Source organism: Notothenia rossii (genome assembly GCF_949606895.1).
Source record: "Notothenia rossii genome assembly, chromosome: 10".
Classification (NCBI taxonomy): domain Eukaryota; kingdom Metazoa; phylum Chordata; class Actinopteri; order Perciformes; family Nototheniidae; genus Notothenia; species Notothenia rossii.
The window spans coordinates 65,076,330-65,088,762 of NC_136908.1; the positions used below are offsets into that span (position 1 = coordinate 65,076,330).

The 12,433-nt window shown below is 46.1% G+C and overlaps 2 protein-coding genes across 3 annotated transcripts in view; one reads left to right on the top strand and one right to left on the bottom strand.

Moving 5' to 3' along the window:
* LOC307023298 (ADP-ribosylation factor 4) overlaps positions 1-1,964 on the bottom strand; it is a 7,463-nt gene extending 5,499 nt beyond the window's left edge. The window contains exons 1-5 of the mRNA XM_079656485.1: positions 1,740-1,964; positions 564-644; positions 385-494; positions 228-299; positions 26-151 (exon numbers count right to left, since the gene is read on the bottom strand). Of these exons, the coding sequence (XP_079512611.1) occupies positions 26-151; positions 228-299; positions 385-494; positions 564-644; positions 1,740-1,806 (456 nt within the window). The 5' untranslated portion in view covers positions 1,807-1,964. The remainder of the gene's footprint in view (positions 1-25; positions 152-227; positions 300-384; positions 495-563; positions 645-1,739) is intronic.
* Positions 1,965-2,291: 327 nt separating this feature from the next.
* gcc1 (GRIP and coiled-coil domain containing 1) lies at positions 2,292-9,591 on the top strand. 2 transcript variants are annotated; one of them, XR_013803653.1, is made up of 5 exons: positions 2,292-2,589; positions 3,260-3,592; positions 7,336-7,992; positions 8,078-9,351; positions 9,410-9,591. XR_013803653.1 is itself a non-coding variant. In XM_079656482.1 (4 exons), exons 2-4 carry the CDS (start codon positions 3,278-3,280, stop codon positions 9,266-9,268), a joined length of 2,163 nt encoding a protein of 720 aa, XP_079512608.1. In that variant the 5' UTR covers positions 2,292-2,589; positions 3,260-3,277; the 3' UTR covers positions 9,269-9,591. The 2 variants fall into 2 exon arrangements, 1 of the variants encoding a protein (XP_079512608.1); XM_079656482.1 differs by having other exon boundaries at positions 8,078-9,591.
* Positions 9,592-12,433: the final 2,842 nt, after the last annotated feature.

Consider the following 12,433-nt stretch of genomic DNA (forward strand, 5'->3'; position numbering starts at 1 on the left):
AGCAGTATTAGTACACAGGACTCACAGTCTTGCTCCTCAGGCTGTGCAGCCCCAGCTTGTCGGTGAGTTCGCTGACTGCCATGGCGTTGGGGAGATCTTGTTTGTTTGCGAAGACGAGCAGCACGGCGTCCTTCAGCTCGTCCTCCTGGATCTACAGAGACACACTGACCAGATATAGATACATAGATATATACACTATATAGTATATAATAATAGTGTGTGCAGACCATCTTGGAGAGCTCCTCCGCTGACTCAGCGACTCTCTCTCTGTCGTTACTGTCCACCACGAAGATCAGACCCTGAACGCACCACACACTCTCATTAGAGCTCAATACACACGGTTTAGTGGTGTACAGGTGTATTTGGTACTATTATATGTAGTACCTGTGTATTCTGGAAGTAGTGTCTCCACAGCGGGCGGATCTTGTCCTGCCCCCCCACGTCCCACACCGTGAAGCAGATGTTCTTATACTCCACCGTCTCTACGTTAAAGCCTACACACACACACACAGTTAGTGTACTTGTTGTTTATGTATTGTGTGTTGCTTCCTGTGTGTACTGACCGATGGTTGGGATGGTGGTGACGATCTCTCCCAGCTTGAGTTTGTAGAGGATCGTCGTTTTACCTGCTGCGTCCAGACCCACTGAAACACACACACACACACTTTAATTACACACAACAGACCCACTGAAACACACACACACTTTAATTACACACACACACACACACACACACACACACACACACACACACACACACACACACACACACACACACACACACACACACACACACACACACACACACACACACAACTTTAATTACACACAACAGACCCACTGAAACACACACACACTTTAATTACACACAAGAGACACACTGAAACACACACACACACACACACACACACACACACACACACACACACACACACACACACACACACACACACACACACACACACACACACACACACACACACACACACACACACACAACTTTAATTACACACAACAGACCCACTGAAACACACACACTTTAATTACACAGGGTTAGTAAAATAGCAGTTAGCCTGTTAGCCTAGCCTCAGAGTTACTGTAGTTGATGTCACTGACTGTTAGCCTAGCCTCAGAGTTACTGTAGTAGTTTAAGTCACTGACAGTTAAGCTGTTAGCCTGTTAGCCTAGCCTCAGAGTTACTGTAGTTGATGTCACTGCCTGTTAGCCTTTTAGCCTAGCCTCAGAGTTACTGTAATTGATTTCACTGACAGTTAGCCTGTTAGCCTAGCCTCAGAGTTACTGTAGTTGATGTCACTGCCTGTTAGCCTAGCCTCAGAGTTACTGTAGTTGATGTCACTGACTGTTAGCCTAGCCTCAGAGTTACTGTAGTTGATGTCACTGACTGTTAGCCTAGCCTCAGAGTTACTGTAGTTGATGTCACTGACTGTTAGCCTAGCCTCAGAGTTACTGTAGTTGATGTCACTGCCTGTTAGCCTGTTAGCCTGTTAGCCTTTTAGCCTAGCCTCAGAGTTACTGTAATTGATTTCACTGACAGTTAGCCTGTTAGCCTAGCCTCAGAGTTACTGTAGTTGATGTCACTGACTGTTAGCCTAGCCTCAGAGTTACTGTAGTTGATGTCACTGACTGTTAGCCTAGCCTCAGAGTTACTGTAGTAGTTTAAGTCACTGACAGTTAAGCTGTTAGCCTGTTAGCCTATTAGCTTGTTAGCCTGTTCTCACCCATCAGGATCCGCATCTGCTTCTTCCCGAAGAACCGGGAGAACAGTGAGGAGATGGTCAGCCCCATCTTTAGAGTCCCGTATCAGCGGCGGGGGGTAGGAGCCTGCGGGGGAGAAAGAGGAGCCGGTAATCAGCCGGTTATCAGCCTGAGATGAGCCGGTAAACAGCCAGTAATCAGCCGGTTTTCAGGGGGTAAACAGAGCTAACTCAGACCCGGATCCTCTCTCCTCTTGGTGCCACGTCGAGGCCAACGGGTAACTAATGACGTCACTCATCTGACACACAACAGTGCCGTGTTCAGGGCCTCACACAAAATCAGAACTCCTGGATTCGTCCCTCAAAAGGGACATGTAGTGTTACAGTGAGAGGGGCAAAGCAGTTAAAATACAATAAATAATCATCATAAAATACAAATGATAAAAAAGAAAAGCACACATTATTAATATAATAAATAATCATAAAATAAAAATAAAGGCATGAAATAATGAGACATATAAAATAAATACAGTAACCAACCATGGCTAACAAATAAATAGTGACGTAGAAAGCATATTAAAGTATTGTTATATTACATATTTAAAGTACTAGTATCTGGAGTTAGTAAACAGTTCAAATAAACAAAATACTTTTAATTATATTTATTATGTTTAAGATCATCGTTCGGTTTGTCCCGACTGCGGTGAACGCAGCACCGGTTCCTCCTCACTTCCGGTTCAGAGCAACATGGCGGATGTTACTCGGTCTGAGTGTTTCTTTTAATATCCTCAGTTTTCAGGATAAACACTGTGAGAAAGAGCGACGGGTCTGTTCATAGACACCGCCTGTTGGAGCTGAGAGAGCGGGACTCACGGTAAGGAACTCTTTATTATTATAAGCAGATGAACTCATCTATCATTCATTTATCAACTAATACATGATATAGATATTGATTAAAGAGCTCCACCAGCTGCAGCATTAAGGTGATGAAGAAGGAGAAGTGTAATAAAGACAAGTGTCATCATGTTCCAAACCATATCAAGGATTCTCTCTGAAACAGGATGGAGCTCAAACTCTCTCTCTCTCTCAGGTTTACCACAAGGTGACTTCCTTTTGATTTCCTGCTTCTTCACACACACTCTCTCCAGTACAGGTTAGCTCTGAGTGTTAGCATGCTAATGTAAACACAGACCATATTACTTCAGAACACGTCTCATTGTTTCTGACAGCAACGTTTCTGATTGGCCCGTGGGCGTAAAGCTCGCCCACATTTTAGTAATGTGGTCACGACGCAGCAAATCTGGATCAGCTCCGTTGTTAGAGATGTGGGTACGGAGGAGAAGAGAGAGGGGTTTATTTCCTGACACTTTGAGAGTCTCCTGACACACCGGGGACAGATAGTGATGTAGAAAAGACATCAGAAAGGGAGTTTTGCATGATAGGAGACCTTTAATGTGTATTATGATGTGTATTAATGTGTTATAATGTGTATTATAATTATATTAATGTATTATAGCATGTAATAATGTGTATTGGTGTCTCAGGATGCGCACAGCGCTGTGATGGAGAAGCTGGGCTTTGGTCCAGGCAGGAAGGAGCTGCAGGAGACGGTGGAGACTCAGAGGAAGCAGCTGCTGCAGTACCAGAGCCGCTTTAAGGACGTGGTGCGAGCCTATAAGAGCCTTCTGAAGGAGAAGGAGGCTCTGGAGGCCAGCCTGACGGTGCTGAGCGTCTCACAGCAGGACCACCATGGAGCAGAAGGACCCCCCCCCTCAGGACCCCCCCAGGAGGACGGCTGCTCGCTGCACAGCGAGGACAGCCTGGACACAGCAGCGTCTGTGGAGGAGAGCGAGGACCAGCTGGGGGAACCAGCCGCGGTGAGATTAAATTATTATCAAAACTACCAACCTGCTGCTAACTTACCCTGAGTCAAGCTAACTAACCCTGAGTCAAGCTAACTAACCCTGAGTCATGCTAACTTACCCTGAGTCAAGCTAACTAACCCTGAATCAAGCTCACTTACCTTGACTCAAGCTAATTTACCCTGAGTCAAGCTAACTCACCCTGAGTCAAGCTAATTCACCCTGACTTACCATGAGTCAAGCTAACTAACCCTGAGTCAAGCTAACTTACCCTGACTCACCCTGAGTCAAGCTCACTTACCTTGACTCAAGCTAATTTACCCTGAGTCAAGCTAACTCACCCTGAGTCAAGCTAACTCACCCTGAGTCAAGCTAACTCACCCTGAGTCAAGCTAATTCACCCTGACTTACCATGAGTCAAGCTAACTCACGCTGAGCCAAGCTAACTTACCCCGAGTCATGCTAACTTACCCTGAGTCAAGCTAACTTACGCTGAGTCATGCTAACTAACAGTGAGTCAAGCTAACTTACCCTGAGTCAAGCTAACTTACGCTGAGTCAAGCTAATTTACGCTGAGTCAAGCTAATTTACGCTGAGTCATGCTTACTAACGCTGAGTCAAGCCAACTCACCCTGAGTTAAGCTAACTTACCCTGAGTCAAGCTAACTCACCCCGAGTCATGCTAACTTACGCTGAGACAAGCTAACTCACCCTGAGTCAAGCTAATTTACCCTGAGTCAAGCTAACTTACGCTGGGTCAAGCTGATTTACGCTGAGTCATGCTAACTAATGCTGAGTCAAGCTAACTTATGCTGAGTCAAGCTAACTTACCCTGAGTGAAGCTAATTTACGCTGAGTAATTCTAACTTATGCTGAGTCAAGCTAATTTACCCTGAGTCAAGCTAACTTACGCTGGGTCAAGCTGATTTACGCTGAGTCATGCTAACTAATGCTGAGTCAAGCTAACTTATGCTGAGTCAAGCTAACTCACCCCGAGTCATGCTAACTTACGCTGAGACAAGCTAACTCACCCTGAGTGAAACTAATTTACCCTGAGTCAAGCTAACTTACGCTGGGTCAAGCTGATTTACGCTGAGTCATGCTAACTAATGCTGAGTCAAGCTAACTTATGCTGAGTCAAGCTAACTTACCCTGAGTGAAGCTAATTTACGCTGAGTAATTCTAACTTACGCTGAGTCAAGCTAATTTACGCTGAGTCAAGCTAACACCCTGAGTCATGCTAACTTACGCTGAGCCAAGCTAACTTACCCTGAGTCATGCTAACTTACCCTGAGTCAAGCTAACTTACGCTGAGTCATGCTAACTAACGCTGAGTCAAGCTAACTTACGCTGAGTCAGGCTTACTTACCCTGAGTCAAGCTAATTTATGCCGAGTCAAGCTAATTTACGCTGAGTCATGCTTACTAACGCTGAGTCAAGCTAACTTTCCCTGAGTTAAGCTAACTTACGCTGAGTCAGGCTTACTTACCCTGAGTCAAGCTAATTTACGCTGAGTCAAGCTAATTTACGCTGAGTCATGCTTACTAACGCTGAGTCAAGCTAACTTACCCTGAGTCAAGCTAATTTACGCTGACTTACGCTGAGTCAAGCTAACTTACCCTGAGTCATGCTTACTAACGCTGAGTCAAGCTAACTTACCCTGAGTCAAGCTAATTTACGCTGACTTACGCTGAGTCAAGCTAACTCACCCTGACTCAAGCTAACTTACGCTGAGTCAAGCTAACTCACCCTGAGTCATGCTAACTTACGCTGAGTCAAGCTAACTCACCCTGAGTCATGCTAACTTACGCTGAGTCAAGCTAACTAACCCTGAGTCAAGCTAACTTACCCTGACTTACCATGAGTCAAGCTAACTCACGCTGAGTCATGCTAACTCACCCTGAGTCATGCTAACTTACCCTGAGTCAAGCTAACTTACGCTGAGTCATGCTAACTAACCCTGAGTCAAGCTCACTTACCTTGACTCAAGCTAATTTACCCTGAGTCAAGCTAACCCACCCTGAGTCAAGCTAATTCACCCTGACTTACCATGAGTCAAGCTAACTAACCTTGAGTCAAGCTAACTTACCCTGACTTACCATGAGTCAAGCTAACTCACGCTGAGTCATGCTAACTCACCCTGAGTCATGCTAACTTACCCTGAGTCAAGCTAACTTACGCTGAGTCATGCTAACTAACCCTGAGTCAAGCTCACTTACCTTGACTCAAGCTAATTTAACCTGAGTCAAGCTAACTCACCCTGAGTCAAGCTAATTCACCCTGACTTACCATGAGTCAAGCTAACTCATGCTGAGCCAAGCTAACTTACCCCGAGTCATGCTAACTTACCCTGAGTCAAGCTAACTTACGCTGAGTCATGCTAACTAACAGTGAGTCAAGCTAACTTACCCTGAGTCAAGCTAACTTACGCTGAGTCAAGCTAATTTACGCTGAGTCAAGCTAATTTACGCTGAGTCATGCTTACTAACGCTGAGTCAAGCCAACTCACCCTGAGTCAAGCTAACTTACCCTGAGTCAAGCTAACTCACCCCGAGTCATGCTAACTTACGCTGAGACAAGCTAACTCACCCTGAGTGAAACTAATTTACCCTGAGTCAAGCTAACTTACGCTGGGTCAAGCTGATTTACGCTGAGTCATGCTAACTAATGCTGAGTCAAGCTAACTTATGCTGAGTCAAGCTAACTTACCCTGAGTGAAGCTAATTTACGCTGAGTAATTCTAACTTACGCTGAGTCAAGCTAATTTACGCTGAGTCAAGCTAACACCCTGAGTCATGCTAACTTACGCTGAGCCAAGCTAACTTACCCTGAGTCATGCTAACTTACCCTGAGTCAAGCTAACTTACGCTGAGTCATGCTAACTAACGCTGAGTCAAGCTAACTTACCCTGAGTCAAGCTAACTTACGCTGAGTCAAGCTAATTTACGCTGAGTCAAGCTAATTTACGCTGAGTCATGCTTACTAACGCTGAGTCAAGCTAACTTTCCCTGAGTTAAGCTAACTTACGCTGAGTCAGGCTTACTTACCCTGAGTCAAGCTAATTTACGCTGAGTCATGCTTACTAACGCTGAGTCAAGCTAACTTACCCTGAGTCATGCTTACTAACGCTGAGTCAAGCTAACTTACCCTGAGTCAAGCTAATTTACGCTGACTTACCATGAGTCAAGCTAACTCATGCTGAGTCAAGCTAACTTACCCTGAGTCATGCTAACTTACCCTGAATCAAGCTAACTTACGCTGAGTCATGCTTACTAACGCTGAGTCAAGCTAACTTACCCTGAGTCAAGCTAATTTACGCTGACTTACGCTGAGTCAAGCTAACTTACCCTGAGTCATGCTTACTAACGCTGAGTCAAGCTAACTTACCCTGAGTCAAGCTAATTTACGCTGACTTACGCTGAGTCAAGCTAACTCACCCTGACTCAAGCTAACTTACGCTGAGTCAAGCTAACTCACCCTGAGTCAAGCTAACTTACGCTGAGTCAAGCTAACTCACCCTGAGTCATGCTAACTTACGCTGAGTCAAGCTAACTCACCCTGACTCAAGCTAACTTACGCTGAGTCAAGCTAACTCACCCTGAGTCAAGCTAACTTACGCTGAGTCAAGCTAACTCACCCTGAGTCATGCTAACTTACGCTGAGTCAAGCTAACTCACCCTGAGTCAAGCTAACTTACGCTGAGTCATGCTAACTAACGCTGAGTCAAGCTGCAGTCTAATGTGCTTTTCCTCCTGCAGGCGTTGCAGAGCGACCTAGATGCCGGCGGCTCGGACAGCAGTAGAGTGGGGGCGGAGCCTCTGCAGCAGACCACGCCCCCTCCCTGCTCGGAGGCGGAGCGTCGGCTCGCTCAGCTGAAGAACCAGCTGACGACGCTAACCAGCGCGCTCGCCACCGTCACGCAGGAGAAGTCCCGCATGGAGGCCAGCTTCCAAGCCGACAAGCGGCAACTGAAACAGGAAGTGGAGGAGCATGAGGCGGAGCTTCACGCCCTGCAGATGCACAAGGAGGCGGAGCTTCACGCCCTGCAGCTGCAGCAGGAGGCGGAGCTTCATGCCCTGCAGCTGCAGCTAGCAGAGAGCCGCGCTCGCGTCATCACACAGCAACACGAGCGGCAGCAGGAGCAGGACGACCACGCGCTGCAGCTGAGAGAGCTGCAGAGGATTCTCCAGCAGGAGAGAGATATGCGGCAGGATGCAGAGCTGCGGCTGCAGGAGGGGGCTGAGTCTCAGTCACACCTGCAGAAGGTGAGGGACGACAGGGATGAGCTGAGCAAGAAGCTACAGGCCGCAGAGGACGAGCGCAAGAAACCAGACCCCCGAGCGGAGCAGCTGCAAAGAGAACTGACGCAGCTGAAGACCAGGATCCAGGACCAGATCAGCGCGGAGACCAGGAAGGTGAGCTAACCGGGGTTAAGGGTTAGGGTTAACCCTGTGTTGCATTGATAAAGATAAGCTAACCCCCCCCCCCCCTGTGTTGCAGGCCTGCGAGGCGGAGCAGAGGTCATGTGAGGCGGAGCAGAGGTCATGTGAGGCGGAGCAGAGGTCACGTGACCGCGCTCAGGCGGCGGAGGACCGGGTCTCGGTTTTGGAGCTGCGGGTCTCGGAGCTGTCGGAGCTGCTGGGCTCGTCTGAGAAGCAGAGGCAGCGAGAGCAGAATAAGGCGCAGCGATTGCGAGAAGAAATCCTGCAGCTGGAGGCGGAGAACAAGACGCTCGACATCAGGACGGAGGGCAGGTCGGAGGGCGAGGAGCAGCTGGACGTGGTGGCGCTGAAGGAGAAGCTGGAGAAGGTGAAGAAGCTGCTGCAGCAGAGGAACCCGGAGCAGGAAGTCCTGCCAGACCAGGCGGCGGCGCATTATCAGCAGGAGCTGCGCACGCTGCGGGACGAGTTTGAGCGATACAAGCTGCGGGCGCAGCTGGTTCTGAAGAACAAGAACACCAAGGACGGCTGCCAGGCCAAGGAGCTGGAGGAAGTCCGGGACCAGCTGTCGGAGCTGAAGGAGAAGTACATCAACCTGCGGATCCACAGCGACGAGGCGGAGGCCGTGCAGTGCCGCATGCTGGAGGAGAGGCAGCAGCTGGCCGCAGCGCTGCAGCTGCAACACAGACAGGAAGCGGAACGGGCGGCCGCGCTGCACCGTGAGCAGCTGCTGCGTCTGGAGGCGGAGCTTCACAAACAAAGAGGCAGGACCATGCAGCTGCTGCAGGAGAAGGAGCAGGAGCTGGAGACGCTGCGAGCCGCTGCCCCCCCGCAGGAGCCCGACAGCGATGCCCTCAGCGTGGCGCTGCGGCGAGCTGCGCCCAGCGAGCCCACGCTGCTGCTGTACGCAGAGCAGCTGGCCAGGAAGGAGGCGGAGGCTGGCGCTCTACGGAGAGAGAAGCACCGGCTTCAGGAAGAGCTGCACCGCCTGCAGGCCGCAGCGCTCGCTGACGCAGAGCAGCACGGAGAGGAGGCAGCAGCGCTGAGAGGACGCGTCGACAAACTGCAACGAGACCAGAGCCGCGAGGGCGCCAACATGGAGTATCTGAAGAACGTCACCTACAAGTTCCTCACGCTGCAGGACGCCAGCGGGCGCATGCAGACGCTCAATGCCATCCTCACCATCCTGAGCTTCAGCCCGCAGGAGAAGAGCTGCGTCACCAAGCTGCAGCGCAGCGCTTGGTGGAGGTAAACACCTGAAGAAGAAACATCAGGAGGTAAACACCTGGAGAAGAAACATCAGGAGGTAAAGACCTGAAGAAGAAACATCAGGTGGTAAAGACCTGAAGAAGAAACATCAGGAGGTGAACACCTGAAGAAGAAACATCAGGAGGTGAACACCTGAAGAAGAAACATCAGGAGAAGAAACATTATAAGGGTCTAATTGATATTAAGAGTCTGGTTTAAATCTGAATTGTGTAAATATAAATATATTCCAGATTTCTTATTTATGGATTTTTTCTGAGATTGTTCTTCCTTTGTTGAAATTAAAATATTGATTGATTCTCAAACTCACTTTGGTTAATCTGAAATCATTTTGTACCTGCTAACAGCTAACACTATCTCTCACTAACTAACACTATCTCTCACCAGCTAACTACTAACACTATCTCTCACCAACTAACTACTAACACTATCTCTCACCAACTAACTACTAACACTATCTCTCACCAACTAACTACTAACACTATCTCTCACCAACTAACACTATCTCTCACCAACTAACTACTAACACTATCTCTCACCAACTAACTACTAACACTATCTCTCACCAACTAACTACTAACACTATCTCTCACTAACTAACACTATCTCTCACCAACTAACTACTAACACTATCTCTCACCAACTAACTACTAACACTATCTCTCACCAACTAACTACTAACACTATCTCTCACCAACTAACTACTAACACTATCTCTCACTAACTAACACTATCTCTCACCAACTAACTACTAACACTATCTCTCACTAACTAACACTATCTCTCACCAACTAACTACTAACACTATCTCTCACCAACTAACTACTAACACTATCTCTCACCAACTAACTACTAACACTATCTCTCACTAACTAACACTATCTCTCACCAACTAACTACTAACACTATCTCTCACCAACTAACACTATCTCTCACCAACTAACTACTAACACTATCTCTCACTAACTAACACTATCTCTCACCAACTAACTACTAACACTATCTCTCACTAACTAACACTATCTCTCACCAACTAACTACTAACACTATCTCTCACTAACTAACACTATCTCTCACCAGCTAACACTATCTCTCACCAACTAACTACTAACACTATCTCTCACTAACTAACACTATCTCTCACCAACTAACTACTAACACTATCTCTCACTAACTAACACTATCTCTCACCAACTAACTACTAACACTATCTCTCACCAACTAACTACTAACACTATCTCTCACTAACTAACACTATCTCTCACCAACTAACACTATCTCTCACCAACTAACTACTAACACTATCTCTCACTAACTAACACTATCTCTCACCAACTAACTACTAACACTATCTCTCACTAACTAACACTATCTCTCACCAACAAACTACTAACACTATCTCTCACCAACAAACTACTAACACTATCTCTCACCAACTAACTACTAACACTATCTCTCACCAACTAACACTATCTCTCACTAACTAACACTATCTCTCACCAACTAACTACTAACACTATCTCTCACTAACTAACACTATCTCTCACCAACTAACTACTAACACTATCTCTCACTAACTAACACTATCTCTCACCAACAAACTACTAACACTATCTCTCACCAACAAACTACTAACACTATCTCTCACCAACTAACTACTAACACTATCTCTCACTAACTAACACTATCTCTCACCAACTAACCACTAACACTATCTCTCACCAACAAACTACTAACACTATCTCTCACCAACTAACTACTAACACTATCTCTCACCAGCTAACACTATCTCTCACTAACTAACTACTAACACTATCTCTCACCAGCTAACACTATCTCTCACTAACTAACTACTAACACTATCTCTCACCAACAAACTACTAACACTATCTCTCACCAACTAACTACTAACACTATCTCTCACCAGCTAACACTATCTCTCACTAACTAACTACTAACACTATCTCTCACCAACAAACTACTAACACTATCTCTCACCAACTAACTACTAACACTATCTCTCACCAGCTAACACTATCTCTCCCAACTAACTACTAACACTATCTCTCACCAGCTAACACTATCTCTCACCAACTAACTACTAACACTATCTCTCACCAACTAACTACTAACACTATCTCTCACCAACTAACTACTAACACTATCTCTCACCAACTAACTACTAACACTATCTCTCACCAACTAACTACTAACACTATCTCTCACCAACTAACTACTAACACTATCTCTCACCAGCTAACACTATCTCTCACTAACTAACACTATCTCTCACCAACTAACTACTAACACTATCTCTCACCAACTAACACTATCTCTCACCAGCTAACAGCTAACACTATCTCTCACCAACTAACACTATCTCTCACCAACTAACAGCTAACACTATCTCTCACTAACTAACTACTAACACTATCTCTCACTAACTAACACTATCTCTCACCAACTAACTACTAACACTATCTCTCACCAACTAACACTATCTCTCACTAACTAACTACTAACACTATCTCTCACCAACTAACACTATCTCTCACCAACTAACACTATCTCTCACTAACTAACTACTAACACTATCTCTCACTAACTAACACTATCTCTCACCAACTAACTACTAACACTATCTCTCACCAACTAACACTATCTCTCACCAACTAACAGTATCTCTCACCAACTAACTACTAACACTATCTCTCACCAACTAACTACTAACACTATCTCTCACCAACTAACACTATCTCTCACCAACTAACTACTAACACTATCTCTCACCAACTAACACTATCTCTCACGAACTAACTACTAACACTATCTCTCACCAGCTAACACTATCTCTCACCAACTAACTACTAACACTATCTCTCACCAGCTAACACTATCTCTCACGAACTAACTACTAACACTATCTCTCACCAACTAACTACTAACACTATCTCTCACCAGCTAACAGCTAACACTATCTCTCACTAACTAACTACTAACACTATCTCTCACCAGCTAACTGCGAAAACTATCTCTCACCAACTAACTACTAACACTATCTCTCACCAACTAACACTATCTCTCACCAACTAACTACTAACACTATCTCTCACCAACTAACACTATCTCTCACCAACTAACTACTAACACT